The sequence below is a fragment of the Somniosus microcephalus genome, unplaced genomic scaffold, assembly GCF_052327205.1.
Source record: "Somniosus microcephalus isolate GS21.2 unplaced genomic scaffold, FLI_Smic_1.0 scaffold755, whole genome shotgun sequence".
In the NCBI taxonomy this organism is placed as follows: domain Eukaryota; kingdom Metazoa; phylum Chordata; class Chondrichthyes; order Squaliformes; family Somniosidae; genus Somniosus; species Somniosus microcephalus.
In genome coordinates, this window is record NW_028225942.1 from 38,365 (window position 1) to 58,745 (window position 20,381).

At 45.1% G+C, this 20,381-nt stretch overlaps 1 protein-coding gene across 3 annotated transcripts in view; it reads left to right on the plus strand.

The window, feature by feature from the left end:
* LOC147081147 (intraflagellar transport protein 122 homolog) overlaps window positions 1-15,188 on the plus strand; it is a 45,629-nt gene extending 30,441 nt beyond the window's left edge. For all 3 annotated transcript variants that reach the window (XM_085980935.1, XM_085980934.1, XM_085980936.1), the window contains exons 5-6: window positions 5,701-5,865; window positions 10,639-15,188. In XM_085980935.1, coding sequence (XP_085837061.1) covers window positions 5,701-5,865; window positions 10,639-10,728 — 255 coding nt within the window. In that variant the 3' untranslated portion in view covers window positions 10,729-15,188. The remainder of the gene's footprint in view (window positions 1-5,700; window positions 5,866-10,638) is intronic.
* The last annotated feature ends 5,193 nt before the right edge of the window (window positions 15,189-20,381 follow it).

The window sequence follows — 20,381 nt, forward strand, 5'->3', positions numbered from 1 at the left end:
CCACTCCTCTATCACCCCAAACAGCCCTTCCCCTTCGCCTGGCACCTTCCCGTGCAAGCGGAGGAGATGTAACACCTGCCCCTATACCTCCCCCCTCCCCACTGTCCAGGGCCCCAAACACCCCTTCCAGGTGAAACAGCGATTTACTTGTACTTCTCGCAATCTAGTATACTGTATTCGCTGCTCACGATGCGGTCTCCTCTACATTGGGGAGACCAAACGCAGATTGGGTGACCGCTTTGCGGAACACCTCCGTTCAGTCCGTAAGGGTGACCCCGAGCTTCCGGTCGCCTGTCATTTCAATTCACCGCTCCATTCCCACTCGGACCTCACCGTCCTTGGCCTCTTGTATTGTTCCACGGAAGCTCAACGTAAACTCGAGGAACAGCACCTCATCTTCCGATTAGGCAGTCTGCAGCCTTCCGGTCTCAATATCGAGTTCAACAATTTCAGATCATAACCTCGGCCCCTATTTCATTTTCACTTATATTTTTCCACTCCTTTCCTTTCCCCCCCCCCCTTTCCTTTTGTTTCTCTCTCACACCTGGCAGCTATCTTTTGCCCTGCCAGTACACTTTACACCTAATCACAGCCTATTACCATCTCGTCTAGCTTCTAATCTCTTTTACTTCTTTTGGTTCTTTAATTCTTTTGTCCGATCGCAGCCCTGCCTTCGATCTAGTTCCTTTTCTCTCCAGTTTTGAAGAAGGGTCAAACCCGAAACGTCAACTCAAATTTCTCTCCACGGATGTTGCCTGACTTGCTGAGTTTTTCCAGCATTTTCTGTTGTTATTTCGGATTTCCAACATCTGCAGTATTTTGCTATCGTACCCATCTCTCTATACGGGCACAGGGTTTAGAGTGTGGGCCGTATATCACTTGTAATGGCTTATGGTCAGTTACCAAGTTAAATTTTCGGCCATACACATATGGATGCAGCCTCTCACAAGCCCATACAAGAGCTAAGGCCTCTCTCTCTGTTTGAGAGTATTTTTCCCCTCAGTCTGTTAAACTACAACTTACATAGCATATTGGCACCTCTTGTCCCTGTTGGCCCTGAACTAGTACTGCGCCTAAACCTACAAGACTGGCGTCTGCTATCACCTTGGTTGGTGCGTCCTTATCAAAATATGCTAAAGTGCCAGTTCTGGCCAACTCTTCCTTGAATGCACTGAATGATGTCTCTGTTGTGATCCAAATTTAAATGGTGTGCCTTTTCTCGTCAGGCATCGCAGTGGCTCTGATAGCGTTGCAAACTGTGGGATGAATCTGCTACTGTACCGAACGAGTCCCAAGAAACTCCTCACCTCTGTAGCATTCTCTGGTTCCCGAGCTTCTGCCACCGCTCGCACTCTCTCTGCTGTTGGTCCGATGCCCTTTTCAGACAATAGGATTCCCATGAAAATCAATCGGTCCATGTTGAATTGGCACTTCTCTGAGTTTAATGTCAGTCCACTTTCCATTAGTCTGGTCATGACAGCGTGCAGGCGTCTGTCGTGCGTTTCCTGGTCGTGTGCATGCATGATAATGTCGTCTGAGATGTTTTCAACACCCTCTATTCCAGCTAAGGCATTAGCTGTCTCGTGCTGATATTGCGCACTAGCTGAAGATACACCGAATATCAGCCTCTTGTACCTGTATACTCCGTTATAAGTACTGCAAACGTTGTGATTTCTCGTGACTCGGGTCAGTTCTAGCTGGTGATAACCCTATTTCAGGTCTAGTTTACTAAACACCATCGAGCCATTCATACCTTGGAGTATCTCATCAACGGTGGGGATTGGATATCGTTCCCTCACTATTGCCTGGTTTGCTCGTCTCATGTCTAGGCATAACCTTACATCCTTATCCGCTTTTGGTACAATAACCACAGGATTTACCCATGGGGTGGGACCAGTTACAGGTTCGATAATGTCCATGTCCCTCAATTGTTTTATTTTGGCCTCTACTGCCCCCCTTAAGTTGAATGGTATACGCCTGAGTGGCTGGGCCACAGGCTTCACTTGTGGGTCGATATACAAACTGATCTGTTTTGTGTTCAGCCTTCCTACTCCCTGGAACACCTTTGGATACCGCTGTTCTAGTAGCTGTCTTACATCTACATAGCTGAGACATCTGCGCCTATTTTTAAAACTCCCAGTTTCATGGCTGTCTCCCTTCCTAGCAACGGCTCTCCATGGCCTTTAACCACAATGAACTCCGCCTGCTCAGTTCTCTTACCTATTGTAATCCCACATGTGAATACACCTTTAACTGACAGTGGTCGGCTAGAAGCATAAGAGAATAACTTTCTCTCTGTCTTAGGGACATGTGACTGACACTTAATGTGTTCTGACTTTAGCCCTTCCCATGTATTCTTATCTATCACATTATTAGTTGCACCCGAATCAATTAACATTCTCCGGTTTACTCCCCCCACACAAAAGGTAAGTCTCTCTGTCCCATTATTTCCGGTAACAGCAAATGCAAAGTTATTTTGTTCCTCTACATTGTTCACACTGTGTTTCTTTGTACCCTTTGTGCGGCATACTTTGGAGAAATTATCCTTTCCCTTGCACTTATGACACGTTTGTCCGCGTGCTGGGCATTTCGGATCTCTGCCCATGTGGTCTGTGTGTCCACATCTGTAACATTTCCTTTCGTTCCTATCGCCATTTCCCTTTGGTTTCTCTGTCGAGCTTTTCACATAATACCCTCTTTTCTGTGTAACACAACGAACAGTATCTGTCTCCGCCTTCTCTGTACATGACATGGCTGACATCTGCTCCTCGACGTTTTCACATTGTGAGGCCAGTTGTAATGTGCGGGCGAGCGTTAGACCATGCCCTTCCTCTAGCAATTGCCTCCGCACATAGGCTGACGTGCACCTACTCAGGATAGCGTCTCTTATTTGATTATCCGCACCCCCCCCAAAAGCACAGTCTTTAGCAGCCTGCCGCAAGCGAGTAGCAAATTGTTGTACAGTCTCACCTGCCTTCTGGGACAACTTATGAAAAGTCTGTCTAGCAAATGCTGCATTGACCTGGGGCACGAAATAGTGATTCAAAGCACTAACCGCCACCGTGTAGTCTGCTGGCTCTCCTGTGTCCGGCAGAGTCGAAAAGATATCCTGGACATCTGGTCCTGCTAGGTGTAGAAGTAGAGCTCTTCTCATCTGCTTTGTGGCAGCTGTAGAGGTATCGTCGATAATGAGTCGTTTGCCGTCGGCATAAAGCTCAAAAGACATTAACCACCTCGTCCATCTTGGACCCAACGTGGCTGGCTCGGCGAAGCGTGCAAAATTTTGAATGCCGGTCTTCTCCATCCTAGCTAACTAAAACTTGGGCAACCAACTATTTAAAATGATTCCGTTCGTTATCCTCGTCGCCAATGTTGTGTGAACGCATTCAAGCATAGAACCAGGCAGACAGGCTTCTAACTACGATGTTCTCTTTATTGATAAAATGGCTGACTGCTGCTTTCCTGGGTAATTCCCATAATGCAATGCACATTACATTACTGTATTTACTGGTGTTAAACTCGCACATTACATTACCGTATTGACTGGTGTCAAACTCGCATTCAATACACGACAGGACTAAATGCCGACAGATCCCCTGGATGGCCTACATCCTAGGGTTCTAAAAGAGGTGGCTGCAGAGATGGTGGATGCATTGGTTGTGATCTTCCAAAATTCCCTAGATTCTGGAATGGTCCCAGTGGATTGCAAGGTAGCCAATGTAACCCCGCTATTCAAGAAAGGAGGCAGAAAGAAAACAGGGAACTACAGGCCAGTTAGCCTGACATCAATTGTCGGGAAAATGCAGGAATCCATTATTAAGGAAGTGGTAACAGGGCACTTAGAAAACCATAACATGATTAAGCAGTCAACATGATTTTATGAAAGGGAAATAGTGTTTGACAAATCTATTAGAGATTTTTGGAGGATGTAGCTAGCAGCGTAGATAAAGGGGAACCTGTAGGTGTAAAATATTTGGGTTTTCAAAAGACATTCGATAAGGTGCCTCACGAAAGGCTGTTGCACAAGATAAGGGCTCATGGGGTTGAGGATAATATATTAGCATGGATAGAGGATTAGTTAAAGGACAGAAAACAGAGTACGAATAAACGGGTCATTTTCAGGTTGGCAGACTGTTACTGTTACTAGTGGGATTGGGCCTCAGCTATTTACAATCTATATTAATGACTTAGATGAAGTGCAATGTATCCAAGGATGAGAGTGTAGTCCTATGAGGAGAGATTGAATAGATTTAGGACTATACTCTCTGGAGTTTAGAAGAATGAGAGGTGATTTCATTGAAACATAAGATTCTGAAGGGGATTGACAGGGTAGATGCTGAGAGGCTGTTTCCCCTGACTGGAGTGTCTAGAACTAGGGGGTCGTATTCTCAGGATAAGGGGTCGGCCATTTAAGACTGAGATGAGGAGAAATTTCTTCACTCAGAGGGTTGTGAATCTTTGGAATTCTCTACCCCAGAGGACTGTGGATGCTCAGTCTTTGAGTATATTAAAGGCAGAGATTGAAAGATTTTTGGACTCTAGGGGAATCAAGGGAGATGAGGATCGGGTGGAAAAGTGGAGTTGAAGTCAAAGATCAGCCATGATCTTATTAAATAACGGAGCAGGCTCTAGGGGCCTTATGGCCTACTCCTGCTCCTATTTCTTATGCTTTTTGTAACCCAATTTTGTCACTGCCTCTGTGATGACCTACAAAATTGCAGTAGCCTGGCAGCAAATCACACAGCACGTGATGAGGGTGCAAACGTGTTATCTCACGGCAGTTCCTCTGCCATATCCACCAAACGCGTTCAGGTATAGCTGGTGAGAAAATACTTGATTCCTGGGACAACAGCTGCTGCAAGGCATTACCTGGCGGCTGGAGATGAGAATGCACATGTATGAGAACAAACGGAGTTTCTTTGGTGCCAATATGGTTCCCATTTTCAAAAAAGGCAACAAATCAAACCTATTCGTCTTACATTAGCAATTAGCAAAATAATCGAATCCATTACTAGGAGCAGACTTCAGGTACACCAATATGAAACCATCTCTTAAGTGACAGCCAACTTGGTTTTAGAAAGGAAGTCTGGCTGGTTCAACCGTCTTGATGTGATATTACTGCAGATTAATAAGATACGGATATGTAAATTCTGCATTTGCCTTGTTCCCCATCCCAGTTCATTATCTCACATGAGTAAGGGCATGCTTCCCCACCGAGAGTGAGAGGAAACAAATCAGAGGCTGCAGTTCCCCAGTCTGGTTTTGTGACATGAACCCATTGTGAAAGGAGCATTGCCATCCAAATTCTCAGTGAAATTTAGCAAATTTTGCGAGTGTACAAGAACAGGATTGCAGGAGCTCTGTAGGGCGGTTTTCATGGTCAGAGAATGGTACAGGATGTACGGACATAAAAAAGACATCTCCAGTTTAATGTCTTTAATAACCATGATTAATGGACAATAGGACAGCGATACTTTGGGACCTTGCAGTTACCTGTTGAAATTAAATGCACCATCCCTTTAATTAAAACTTAGATTGTTTGCAGAACAGGTGGAGTTACCAGTTCAGTTAGCAATGTGGAAAAGTTGTTGGCATCAAAGAGGCGGGTTTCATCTGGGTCTTGCAGGAATATTCAGTAGTCCAGTCCAGTGATGACACAGATCTCATTAGTCTTTTTTTTCCTGCATTATTTTTTTGCAGCAAGGAGGCTCAGATTTCGTCCCTGTGATTGTGAATAGGGAAGTTCTGCAGTCAATGAGCAGGAGAGATGTTCTGATCAAACGCTGGCCAAAGCCGTTAAGGTGGCACTACTATCGATCGCTGTTACCTGATGTCTCCATCACAATGTGCCCTACATGTTTCCAGGTGGGAATGTCTGCATTTTTTTACACTATCTCTTGTTACACCCCTCTCACCACTCCTTCAAAATTCTTGTTGTCCACCATCCCCCCCAGTCACACCCAAGTTTCTTCCAGAGATATCCTCCCTCCTTTCCTCCCTGATCCTCTGCGCTGAGCGACTCTTCATACTCAGCCATTAGAATTCTTATATCAGCTCCCTTTGACACCTCTCCTATGGATTCATTGCTCTCCTGTCCTGCCTACACACCTTCCTCCATATTACATAAGACGTAGGAGCAGAAGTAGGTAATTTGGCCCCTTGAGCCTGCTCCGCCATTCAATAAGATCATGGCTGATCTGATCTTGGCCTCAACTCCACTTCCCTGCCCGCTCCCCATAACCCTTGACTCCCTTACCTTTCAAAAATCTGTCTCTCTCCACCTTAAATATATTCAATAACCCAGCCTCCACAGCTCTCTGGGGAAGAGAATTCCAAAGATTCACAACCCTCTGAGAGAAGAAATTCCTCCTCATTTCCGATTTAAAAGGGTGCCCCCTTATTCTGAAATTATGCCCCCTAGTTCTAGATTCCCCAACGAGGGGAAACATCCTCTCTGCATCTACCTTGTGAAGCCCCTTCAGAATCTTATATGTTTCAATAAGCTCCTCTCTCATTCTTTTAAACTCCAATGAATATAGGCCCAACCTGCTCATCCTTTCTTCATAAGACAACCCCTTCATCTCCGGAATCAACCTCGTGAATATTCTCTGAACTGCCTCCAATGCAAATATATCCCTCCTTAAATAAGGAGACCAAAACTGTACGCAGTACTCCAGGTGTGGTCTTACCAACGCCCTGTACAGTTGTAGCAAGACACCTACTTTTATAATCCACCCCCTTGTAATAAAGGACAACATTTCATTTGCCTTCCTAATTACTTGCTGTACCTGCATGCCAACATTTTGTGTTTCATGTACAAGGACCCCCAGCTCCCTCTACATCAGCATTTTGTAATCTCTCCCCATTTAAATAATAATTTGCTTTTTTATTTTTCCTACCAAAGTGGATAACTTCGCATTTTCCCACATTAAACTCCATCTGCCAGATTTTATGCTCACTCAGCCTATCTATATCTTTGCGTCCTCCACACAATTTGCTTTCCCACCTATATTTGTATCATCAGCAAATTTGGCTACATTACACTAAGTCCCTTCATCCAAGTCATTAATATCGATTGTAAATAGTTGAGGTCCCAGCACTGATCCCTGCGGCACCTCACTAGTTACAGTTTGCCAACCTGAAAATTACCCATTTATCCCGACTCTGTTTTCTGTTAGCCAATCCTCTATCCATGCTAATATATTACCCCCAACCCCGTGAGCTCTTATCTTGTGTCGTAACTTTTTCTGTGGCACCTTATCAAATGCCTTCTGGAAATCCAAATACATGACATCTACTGGTTCCCTTTTATCCACCCTGCTCGTTACATCCTCAAAGAATTCCAGCAAATTTGTCAAACATGATTTCCCTTTCATAAAACCATGCTGACTCTGCTTGACTATAATATGATTTTCTAAATGTCCTGCTACCGCTTCCTTAATGATGGACTCCAGCATTTTCCCAAAGACAGATGTCAGGCTAACTGGTCGATAATTGCCTGCTTGCTGTCTCCGTCCTTTCTTAAATAGGGACGTTACAGTTGCAGTTTTCCAGTCCGCTGGGACCTCTCCAAAATCCAGGGAATTTTGGTAGATTACAACCAATGCATCCACTATCTCTGCAGCCACCTCTTTTAAGACTCTAGGATGCAGGCCATCGGGTCCAGGGGACTTATCCACCTTTAGTCCCATCAGTTTGTCTAGTACTTTCTCTCTAGTGATAGTGATTGTTTTAAGTTCCCCCCCTCACCCCAATAGCCCCTTGATTATCCATTATTGGGATGCTTTTAGTGTCTTCTACTGTGAAGACCGATACACAATATTTGTTCAAAGTCTCTGCCATTTCCCTCTTTCCCATTATTAGTTCCCCAGACTCATCCTCTAGGGGAACAACGTTTACTTTTTATATACCTGTAGAAGCTCTTACTGTTTGTTTTTATATTTCTTGCTAGCTTACTCTCATAAGCTATCTTCTCTCTCTTTATCATTTTTTTAGTCGTCCTTTGCTGGTTTTTAAAAAATTTCTCAATCCTCTGGCCTTTCACTATTCTTCCCAACATTGTATACTTTTTTTTTCAATTTGATACCATCCTTTACTTCCTTAGATAGCCATGGATGGTTCATCCTTCTCTTCGAGTCTTTCTTTCTCACTGGAATATATCTTTGCTGAGATAAATGTTTGCCACTGCTTTTCTACAGTCTTACCCTGTACTATATTTTCCCAGTCCACTTTAACCAAGTCTGCCTTCATACCTTTGTTTAAGTTCAGGACAGTAGTTTGAGGCCTAGCTTTCTCACCCTCAAACTGAATTTGAAATTTTACCATGCTTTGATCACTCTTCCCAAGAAGATCCTTCACTTCGAGATCATTAATTAATCTAGCCTCGTTACACATTACCAGATCTAAAATAGTCTTCTCCCTGGTTGGTTCCACAACGTATAGTTCCAAGAAACCATACCGTATACACTCTAAGAACTCTTCCTCAAGTGTTGCTTTGTCCAATCAATATGAAGATTAAAATCTCCCATGATTATAGCCGTATCTTTCTTACAAGCCTCTATTATTTCTTGATTTATTCTCTTTCCTACCCTGTGGCTACTGTTTGGGAGCCTGTAGACCACTCCCACCAGTAACTTCTTACCCTTATTATTTCTTATCTCCACCCAAACTGATTCTACGTCTTGATCTTCTAGGCCAATATCATTTCTCATTACTGCACTGATCTCATCCCTTATTAACAGCTACACCACCTCCTTTTCCTTTCTGCCTATCCTTACGAAATGGCAAATACCCCTGAATATTCAGTTCCCAGCCTTGGTTACCTTGCAACCACGTCTCTGTAATGGCTATCAGATCATACCCATTTATTTCTATTTATGCTGTCAACTCATCTATCTTGTTACGAATGCTGCGTGCTTTTAATTTAGTCTTTTTACCATTTTTCCCTACTCTGACCTCTCTTTCTGACGCACTCGTATGTGTATACGCTCTGTCCCTTCCTGTCACACTCTGGTTATCATTACCCCTATCGCTACCCTGCACTTTTGCCTTCTCATTTTTCTTTGACTTTTTTAATTTCCGCTCAGCGTAACCCTCCCTCCCCCCCCCCCTCCCCCCCACACTATCTACAGCCCTAATTATTTGATTCGCCAGGACACTGGTCCCAGCCTGGTTCAAATGAAGCCCGTCCCGACTGAACAGCTCCCTCTTATCTCAGTACTAGTGCCAGTACCCCAGGAATCAACCATTTCTCCCACACCAATCTTTGAGCCACTCGTTCATATTCACACCCTCCCCCCTCAAGCTTATCATCTCCTGCGGCCTCTCTACTCCCATGATTCCTATATCTCAGTCACAGGCAAGGTCATCTCCAACCACTTCCTTATATCCCTCACCACCCACATCCCCTTGCATCCTTCCAACTCCAGTTCCTTCCACGTCCACTTCTAGAAACAAAATCTCTTCCCCCAAGTCACTTACAGCTGTACTTTCAAAGTCCCAACTGCTTAAGCCCCGATTTTAACTTTACCCACCCAGCAGGTTAACCAAATTTTAATATGATTTGTTAAGTTTTAGTTGAACTTTTGTTTACAGTCAATTTGTTTTGTTTTTTTGGTACGAACAAAAGAGTACCCACCCGGCAGGAACAAGGCAGGTTCTGGTCCAATGCCCATGTTACACCCTGCCTGATTTTTACATCCTAATTAGCCTTCCTGGTATGACCCCATCTTTGCTCCCTCAAGTCCAAGGGGCACAGACTTGAGCGTATCTGGTGCACAACTGGTTTAGCCATTCATCACCAGATCTTGTTGGACAACATCAAGTCATATCGACCCTCACTCTCCTCTGCCAAAAGTGCCCACTACCCCAGAATCATCCTGGTAGCAAAAATAAACGCCTGGCTTATTTTCCCCACTATCAACTGCCTCCTTAAATGCCTCTCCCATGCCCCCTCCACCTTCATCTCCAACAAGTGCAAGGAGCTCATGGATTTCTTTGTGACTAAGATTGAGACCATCCATTCAACTGCCTCTGTTGCTTCCCCACTTCTCTTTGTCCACCAAGCCAAGCCTTCCCCCTGCCCTAGCCCTGAACCTGCATCTCTCCAATTTCTCTCCTAACCCCCTTCATGCCCTCTCCAAGCTCATCTTGTCCATGAGACTCACGTCCAATTCCCCTTTCCTGCTAAACTACTGACCACTCAACTTCCCTTGTGCTTCATTGTCCAGCTCAGTGGGACTGCCCTTGCTTGATATACTCTGTGGCTTTAATGTCATTTCTATAATGGGACACCCAAAACTGTCCTCAGTGCTTTGTTACCTAACCAATGTGTTGTATACATATATCATTAATTCTTCACGCTTGTACGTTATGGCACTATTTATATCAGCCAAAACGCTGTTGATCATTTTTTAATGGCATTATCTACCTGCACTTGTACTTTCAGGAAATTATGTATTTGAACCCCTATGTCTCTCTGTTCATTCACACCCTTCATCTCTCCATTGAGTGTATTCATATTTACCCACTGAGTTATCTTGTATTTATCCAGATTTAGTATTGTTTACTTGGATTATTGCCTGACTGGGAATCTGCTTTGCCAACCTCTACTTTACCACTGTTGCCCTTCACCCACAGATGTTTCACAGCGAAGACTATGAATTGCTCGTTCTTCAGCACAACTGCTGCCCATACTGTCGCCGGCCAATAGATGAACCCAGTCCATGATCAACACAGCCAAAGATTAGGGTCAAAGATCAACTACTGCCCATACTGTCACCGGCCAATAGATAAACCCAGTCCATGATCAACACAGCCAAAGATTATGGTCAAAGATCAACTGCTGCCCATACTGTCGCCGGCCAATAGATGATCAACGTGGCACGGCCAAAAATTAAGAAGGATCGTTCCATTCCTTTAGCATGGGATTCTCGGCCCAGGTGTTAATAGTATTTAAGGCAGCTTCTGTTGTACCTTGGTATGCTACAGGCTGACCCTCCAGAATAGGCTGCACATGTGTGCGTGGCACATAGAGGCTGGCACTATGATTTTAGAAAGCTAAATTCAGAACTTGAAAGTGTCTGAAAGATTCACTCCCATAATCTGAAATTTGACTGTTGCTCTATTGAGTGTTTATAAAATGAAACAACAAGGATTGTATATTACATGATGCACATGAATGTTAACTGAAAGAACTCTCATGGCTGATAGCTATATGGTGTGACTATTTCTAAAAGCACTTCCTCCTGTGGCATTGGGCACATGGTATTTTTGTGGTGGTAGATAATTCCCTACCAGCTACAGGTTCAATTTATTTGGCCCTAATGCCATCAGTTTGCCCCCAACCCCCCTGACCAGCCCCCCCCACCTCCCCTGAGTCAGTTAGGCTTTTGAGAGATATGGGCTGGCAACAAGTGAGGCAGATAGAAGACTTGTTGGACCATAACTGGATAATAACAGCTGCAAACAGATCCCAGGGTCTGTGCACACTATAGGGCACACTTCACAAGCGTGTACTACTGGCACAGAGCCTCGGCCGTGGGGCACGATATTCCATCCATTGGTTTGAAGTATGTTATCGAGCAAAAATAGATTTGAGCCCCCCAACCCCCCTCCACACCCCATAGCATGTATCTGTAAAATCATCCCCTTTGTGAGTACTGATTTTTTTTTACCACCAGTAACAAATGAAGCAAATCCACAAGTGGCAGCTGTCCAATTATTTCCCCCCCAAAAAACTCTACACTTAAAGCAAGAGATACGTAACTTCACCTTATGGGAGCTGCAAGTGTTTCCTCCTCATGGAATAAAATAGTTGCTATGGGTTTGTGTGATCACCTCCATGCTGTTTTGATGCAATTTAAGTAAACATAGAAACATAGAAGATAGGAGCAGGAGTAGGCCATTCGGCCCTTCGAGCCTGCTCCGCCATTCAACGAGATCATGGCTGATCATCCAAACCCTAGCACCCGGTCCCTACACCGACAGCCATCCCACCCAAGCCCTATCCCCGTAACCCCACGTATTTAATCCCCCCGAACACTAAGGGCCAATTTTTATCATGGCCAATCAACCTAACCCGCACATCTTTGGACTGTGGGAGGAAACCGGAGCACCCGGAGGAAACCCACGCAAACACGGGGAGAATGTGCAAACTCCACACAGACAGTCACCCGAGGCCGGATTTGAACCCGGGTCCCTGGCGCTGTGAGGCAACAGTGCTAACCACTATGCCTGTACTGTACTGTACTGTAACTTGTTTTGTCCAGTACCTTGATGGAAAATTAACACATTTTACAGAAACTGAAATGAGGCCACATCCACCCAAGTAAACAGTCTACAAAAGATAAGCATAACTATTTATTAAAAGTAAGCTTCAGTTGTCCATAAACACATCCCTAGTCTATAAACTGACTGTATGAAAAACACCTTCACAAACATGTTTGGAGTGAGGATGGATTTTCTCAGTAAGTTTAACAAGCATTTGGAGCTCAATCATCACATGATGCCGACTGTGTTTTTCCATTTCACACTGTCCAACACAATCTTCTCATTTACATACAGCATTCGATAAAGGTTATTTTCCAGTCTGTGGTGGATTGGCAGCTTTGTGTTGTGATATTATAGCTGTGCCTGAACCAACAAAGGAGCTCACCCAAAAGATGAAGGTGTTCTGCAGATTGACACTGTCCCTACGATTTGGGGCAGATCCAGCCCACACTGGTGGGATGAAAGTCTCCTCTCTTTGAGCATGAAATAAGCTTTGGGCAGTCACAGCCCACTTACCAGAGTACGCAGGTTTACAGCAACTGCCCATATTTTGTTGTTAATGGATAAAATTCCCACTTGAACACTTCTGGCACAGCGCCTCGTCTGCTTGGATTACACAGCAGGAAATCACACAATTTATAGACATAAAATGGAAGGACTCATCCAATCTGATACCTACTCCTGCTGGGCTGGGCTTCGCACCGGGAGCACCACAGTGGAATGGTTACCTGTCAGTTGTCAGTCTTATTTGGTGAGACCATGAGGTTGGAATCTGCAGGTCATTGAAATTCTCAGATTAGTGCAGTGGGAGATTCGGGTTAGGGTATATTGTTTGGACAGTGTAGAGGGAGCTTTATTCTGTATCTAACCCGTGCTGTCCCTACCCTGGGAGTGTTTGATGGGGACAGTGTAGAGGGAGCTTTGCTGTGTATCTAACCCATGCTGTACCTGCCCTGGGAGTGTTTGATGGGGACAGTGTAGAGGGAGCTTTATGCTGTATCTAACCCATGCTGTACCTGCCCTGGGAGTGTTTGATGGGGACAGTGTAGAGGGAGCTTTACTCTGTATCTACCCTGTGCTGTCCCTGCCCTGGGAGTGTTTGATGGGGACAGTGTAGAGGGAGCTTTACTCTGTATCTAACCCATGCTGTACCTGCCCTGGGAGAGTTTGATGGGGACAGTGTAGATGGAGCTGTACTCTGTATCTAACCCGAACTGTACCTGCCCTGGGAGTGCTTGATGGGGACAGTGTAGAGGGAGCTTTACGCTGTATCTAACCCATGCTGTACCTGCCCTGGGAGAGTTTGATGGGGACAGTGTAGATGGAGCTTTACTCTGTATCTAACCCGAGCTGTACCTGCCCTGGGAGTGCTTGATGGGCCAGTGTAGATATGTGGCTAATGTGGTTTATACCTTATCTCTAGAGTGCTTGATTCTGACACTGGCCTCAATAAGATCCCAATCCCAACACCTGCTGACCTCATTTTGATGAATAAAGAATTTGTCCCTGCCCCTCCCCCTCCCCCAGACTATTGTGCATTACATATGCAGCAATAAGAGGATTAGCAGAATTATTTTTTTGACCTTGTATACTTCGAGACTTAGAAGCTGAGCAGATGTCAGCCCGTTAATATATTGATGATCTTTCTGTAGTCGCTCTGTAAGACGGCAGGAAGGTTTTATTTGGAAATTATTGACACACTTGAAGGCGATTGTGCTTAAAGCACATATTTTGGACACCTCATGATTTTAGTGTAATGCAAATACATGAGGCAAAAATGTTTAGGTTTTATTGTAGATCCTCTGATTTTTACCAGAGCTCTTGGTGTTGATCTAAATTGGAATTAAGTCTGTTTGAATCGCCCCTCAGTTTGTGTGTTAAAGCTTTCTTCCAGCTGACACCAATATGGAGGAATAATATACTGAGAAACATCTTGCACTCCTCTTCCAGTGAAAGTGTCTTTGAAAAATTGTACAGACCCTTAATTGTATTCTCCATACTGATGGAGCTCCTCTGTATGGAGTTTGTTTAAAACTCTACAATGTTCATTGCCTAAAGCACATTATCTGCCCACCGTACTCTACCAATTACAGGACTATTCGGGCACAGGTACAGGCAGTGACTGGCCATCAGCTCTTGTATCTAAAGTTTAAAATGGCACCTGAAGAAGAAAGGACCTTTGTGGAAAGGCGGATAACAGCAGTGGAGAAGGAATGGAGGTGGAACAAGTGGTGTGGGTAGCCCTAGGGTAAGCTCAGAGCCACCCAGGGAAAATTAAATAGGCAGAAAATTAAATAGGCTTCCCTTTCTGCTGGGTTACTGAAGGGCTGCTCAGCACTCCAGTCACATTATGGGGAAGTTCCCTAATTAACACAGGTCTGAATGAGCCTAGTGCACTGTTGCAAAGGCCTCCAGCACACTATTCACTGACCAAGCCAGTTTGGGTGCAGTAGGCTCATCAAGCATGGATTAGGCCTGCATCCCCTGATAATACAGGGGGAACAATGCCTGAGGTGCATCTGTGTAATGGGCACTGGCCATCACATTATCAACCTCGCGGAATGCAGTTTAAATAACACTTGTTTCATTGTCCAATAAACCTCTTATAAGGTGCAGGCTCTGAAGGTAAATGGCAGTACCAGTTTTTGGAGGACGGAGGTTGTTCGAATATTACTTGTAATTAAACAAAAGCCTATCCAGGAAGGTTTCCTCTGCGTTTATTGTTGCAAAATCAGAAACGCAGTCATCAAGAATGTGTTTAATTACACTACAAACAACAAATGCTGAAAGCCTGGTCCTTGTGTTTGATATATTTATAAATCCATGTATACGTTATTAAAAAAAAATTTTTAGTCCCATATTGTTTCCTTGGGAGCACTTCTGTATATAGGAAGTTCAAATAAAATTAGTTTATTTTTTACGGAATCCTTATTTACGCTAGATAATGACACAAACTTTGTGTTTGAGATAAGAATAACTGCCGGGTCTTTCTGACCTTTAAATGCCCTTAGGACCCCGGCTGTATCTCCAATCCTGGGGCAGTTTGCATGCGGGAAGTGGGCTCCCCGGTGTCTCTCGCAGGCCTTGTGGGGGGGGGGTGGGGGAGCGGTGTTGCTATAGCAAGAGGTGTCTTGAGTTTTACTACTGATGGGGCTTGAGAGCACTTGAACAGGTCCCTTTTCCATTGAAGCCCCGGGGGGGTGGCAGGTGGTCCAGCGTTCAGGGCAAATGGAAACAGCCATGCCGAGACTGGGCCAAGAAATCTAGGCCAATGTGCTTTAGCGTTGTACAGGCAACTCACAGGTCTACAGCCGTCTCCAATATGTGTCCTAAAGGAGAGCACAGAGGGATTGTAGGGACAGCGATCCCATTCATGGACTCCAGATTGTCAAAACCAAAATCCGGAATGATGAGACTCAAAGGCCAATGGGTGAACAAGGCTTTGGGTCCAGTGGTGATGTGACATCAGCATGTAGTAGATATGATGGAGATTCTTTAACTCTGTATCCCTCAACTAATTAAATATAAGTACACATTTAATTGAGAACATCCATTCCTCCCTCATGATCAGTATACCACATTGGCTCCCCTGATCTCCTGGGTAATGAAGTTTACTGTGTGCATGAGTGTAAGATTGGAGAACCAATGGAAGTTTAATCTCAAATGGCAAATAAATCAGCCTGCAGGGTCATCAGGGATTGGGAACGGCATTGAGCGATTCCACACCCACAGCGAGTGACAGATCCGTAGCTACTGGAAGAGGTTATTGCCTCAAATTTACTCTTCACTTAGCAATTCCTAAACCCTGGTAATTTAGCTCCTCAAAAGCTGTAGGAGATAGGCCCTTCTAAAAGCTGCAGTGTTCTCTGCCTCAGCCACTCCCTGTGGCACAGCATTGCATACTCCACAACTGTGAAGAAACTTCTAATCTCTCCTCACTTGCAGTAACAATTTTAAATTGATCCCTCGTCATTGACTCCCCAACCAAAGGAATAGTTTTACCCCACTCACTGAAAACATTTCATCATTTTAAAAACCTCTATTAAATCTCTTAGCCTTCTCTATTTCAGTGGAAACAGTGTCTCAAGTCTCTCTTAATTGAAGTGTCCCATCTCTGCTATCATCCAGGTGAATCTACAATGTATACTCTCTCTGGCTTTGATGTGCTTTCTATAATGGGTTCCCAAAACCACACACAGTACTCTAACTGGCCTAACCAATGATTTATACAAATTTATCATTACTTCTTTACTCTTGAACTCTATAAAATACAAAATGCTATTGGCCTTTTGTTTATGGCTTTATCTACTTGCCCTTCCACTTTCAGAGAATTATTTATTTGAACATATCCATATCTCTTATCCATACCTTTGTAAATTTCCATTAAATATACTGCATTCCCTTTTTTTCCTCCCACATGTATCCACATTCAACGGAATCTCCCACCAATCTGCCTATTCTATTGACCTGTGTCCTGAAGTCTTTTACAGACCACATCTCTATTTGCCAACCCCCTCTGCTTTTATTGGTCAGCAAAATTTGAGATTGTATTCCTTATATCCAAATCATCTACTTATACAGACAACAACACTGAAGCCAGTGCTGTCTCCCAGGATGAACCACTTCCAACCCTTCAATCAGAGCAACGCCCATTAGCCCGAACACTTTGTTAATGTCTGCCAACCAACTTTCTAGCCAAACTGCACATTTTCTCATTTCATAGTCTTATCATTGCACATTTGGAAAAATCTTCCCTTTGCAGATACAAAAAGTAAAACTGCCAAGCTTTACTAATGAAAGTGGCATCAAACCACACACCAGACAATTCCCCCCCATCTTTTTTCTCTTTATCCCTCCTAGACCCCTCCTGTCATCATGCCTCCTTTCATTTCTCCCCTCTCTGATACTCTAACCCCCACCCCACCCTCCAATCCCTACCCCAAACGTTTACTACTCCTTGACCTTTCAATGTTCCTTCCACCATCCCAGGCTTGACTCCCTTTTGGATAACCCTACTGCTTCCCTCTGCCTCTCTTGGCATCCTCCGAAGGGCCCATTGAGGCACTCGTTGCTGCCTCCTTACGAGCAGCAACCCAACTGCCCCATCCTACCGTCTCACCGACCTTCCTGCCCAGTGTGCCTGCTGGAGGCTAATCTCATCAACCTCCTTCCCGTCCCACTCACTCTGTGGACTCTGCCAACGGATCACCTATCACCGCCCCTCTCCACACCTCCCTCCAGAATATCTGTTCACTTGTGAAAGATGCCAGTGCCACCCACGAGCTTATTGTGGATGATTGCATCAATATCATGAAAAAAAGAAAGACTTGCATTTATATAGCGCCTTTCACGACCACTGGACGTCCCAAAGTGCTTTACAGCCAATGAAGTACTTTTTGAAGTATAGTCATTGTTGTAGGAAATGGCTTTGATGGAAATGTGGGTGATGACCTCTTTCCCCTTAATGAAGCCTGGCTATACCTTCCAACACTTTCCCCGTCATAGCTGTGGTGGTGGTGGTGTGGCTCTTATTCCTTGGTCTGTCCCCCTACTCTTCTGCATTGTCTCCTTTGAACATCTCACCTTGTTCCACCCCTCTCGTCTCCTTTAAAATCCTCATTCTCCACTGTCCACCCAAGTACCATGTCAAGTTTCTCACTGAGATATCTTCACTACTTTCCTCCCTTATTGTCTGCACCAAGCAACTTCTCATCCTGTGATTTCAACCTCCATCTCTACTCATCTTGCCCTCTCTCCTCTGTGTTCACTGCCCTCCTATTCTCCCTTAATCTCTCCCTCTATATAAACTTCCCTACCCATATTCACTGCCATGCCCTCGACCTTGCCAGCTCACATGGCCTCTACTCCCATCATGGCAATCACAGATAAAGCCATCTCCTATCACCTTGTATCGCTCCACTCTCACATTCCCCTCCCAACCCCACTTCCTTCTGTGTCCGCCCATAAAAAAAACTCTCCCAATTCACTTGCAACAGCACTTTCAAATTCCCAACTGTCTAGCCTTTGGCCCTCCATTCACTATGACATTTCTGCAGCTGCCGATCCGCTCAGCCACACCCTCACCTCCGCCTTTGATGCCCTAGTCCCCATTAAAATTACTACTCTCTCTCACCCCGGTCATTCCCCCTGGTACAGCCATCACCTCCGCTCCCTCAAGTCCAAGGGACATAGACCTGAACGTTTAGGGTGGACAACTGGTTTAACCATTCATTGCCAGATCTGGCTCGACCACATAAAGCACTATTGGGCCCTGCTCTCCTCTGCCAAAACTGCTCATTACTCCAGGATCATCCTGTAATGCTAGTTACAACCTCAAAAAACTCAAACAGATTTGTCAAACATGATTTCCCTTTCATAAATCCGTGTTGACTCTGCCCAATCCTATTATTATTTTCTAAGTGCCCTGTTCCCACGTCCTTTATAATAGAAATGGCAGCCGTGATATCGGCCATCATACGTGCCATCATGTCTGGGTCAACGCTGTCTCTTTGGGAGTCTCCCATCATTTCCAGCTTGGAAATCATGGGCTCCAAGCTCTGCACAGAGCCCTGTGCAATGCTAGAGGCGGACTCCTCCATGCTCCTTGATATTGCCAAGAGGCTTTCTGGCAGGCTTGCCATTGCACCTAGCAATTCTGCCTGCATGCCCATCACCCTTTTTCTGAAGGCTGCCCCATCAAGGTCCTCATCTGAATCCTGTGCAGAACTTGCCCTCCGGGGAGCTGGTCCCTGAGCTATCCTTTCCCCCGGCGTTGCTGTGCCGGTGCCTCACCCTGTGCAGATCCCACTACTACACTAGCCTCTAAACTACATGCAGTGCCAGTTTCTGACCTGGTGTCTGCGAGTGACAGATACAGTGACGCTGTGTCTTCCTCCTCTTCTTCCCCCCTCACTCTCATGCATCGCCTCGGGGACAGGCTGGTCTGGTGCTTGTTGTTGATTATCTGAAAGCAGAAAGGCACAAGTGACAGGTTATGGTGGGGGGAGAAGGGAAGCAAGATATGCATGTCTACAGCATCAGCAGCTTGAAAGTGAGAAGAGATTGTGGGATGAGAGAAAGTTTGTTGTGAGAAGGATTAGGAATGAGCATACTGTTGTGTCCCCAAGAGGTTCAACATTGCCGGTTGACACAGCCGCTACAATCTGCTGCCCAATGATCTGCAGAGTCTCTCCTCCAGCTGGCTGAGGTGGTGGATGTTAGCCTGCTCCCCAACTGTCTGTCGCTGCTCCCTCTGATTCTGTATAAAATGCTTGTTAGGCCTCAACTAGAGTACTGCGTGCAGTTCTGGTCACCAGATTACAGGAAAGATGTGATTGCACGAAAGAGGGTACAGAGGAGATTTACAAGGATGTCGCCTGGGCTGGGGAATCTTAGCTATGAGGAAAGATTGGATAGGTTGGGTCTGTTTTCTTTGGAACTGAGGCGGCTGAGGGGAGACCTTATTGAGGTGTATAAAATTATGAGGGGTCTAGATAGAGTGGATAGGAAGGACCTATTTCCCTTAGCAGAGGAGTCAATAACCAGGGGGCAGAGATTTAAAGCAATTAGTTGGAGGTTTAGAGGGGAGTTGAGGAGAGGGTTGTGGGGGTCTAGAACTCACTGCCTGAAAGGGTGGTAGAGACAGAGACCCTCATCACATTTAAAAAATACTTGGATATGCACTTGAAGTGCCATAACCTACAAGGCTACGGGCCAAGTGTTGGAAAGTGGGATTAGGGTGGATAGCTCTTTGTCGACTGGTGTGGACAAGATGAGCTGCATGGCCTCCTTCTATGGTGTAAATTTCTATGTTTCTATGCACAACCTTGGCCTGCAAGAGAAAGAGAAGTGTGTGAGTGAGTGTGGTGCAATGTGTTTGGGTGATGTGCCTGCCATAGTTGAATAGCTGTCAGTGTGTGCAAGGTGTGAGATGTGGGTGTGAGTGTTGCAGCAGTGGTAAGGTTCTGAGATTGAAGTGAAGCTCTGATTGTGAGGTGTGAGTGGCAATCGGTTGAGATTGTTGGTAGGTGAGTGATGGGGGTGTGGTCCATTGAGCAGTGTGTGAGGCTAGTGGTGCAGGTGGTGGGATATGACATTTGCCGAAGCCTTCA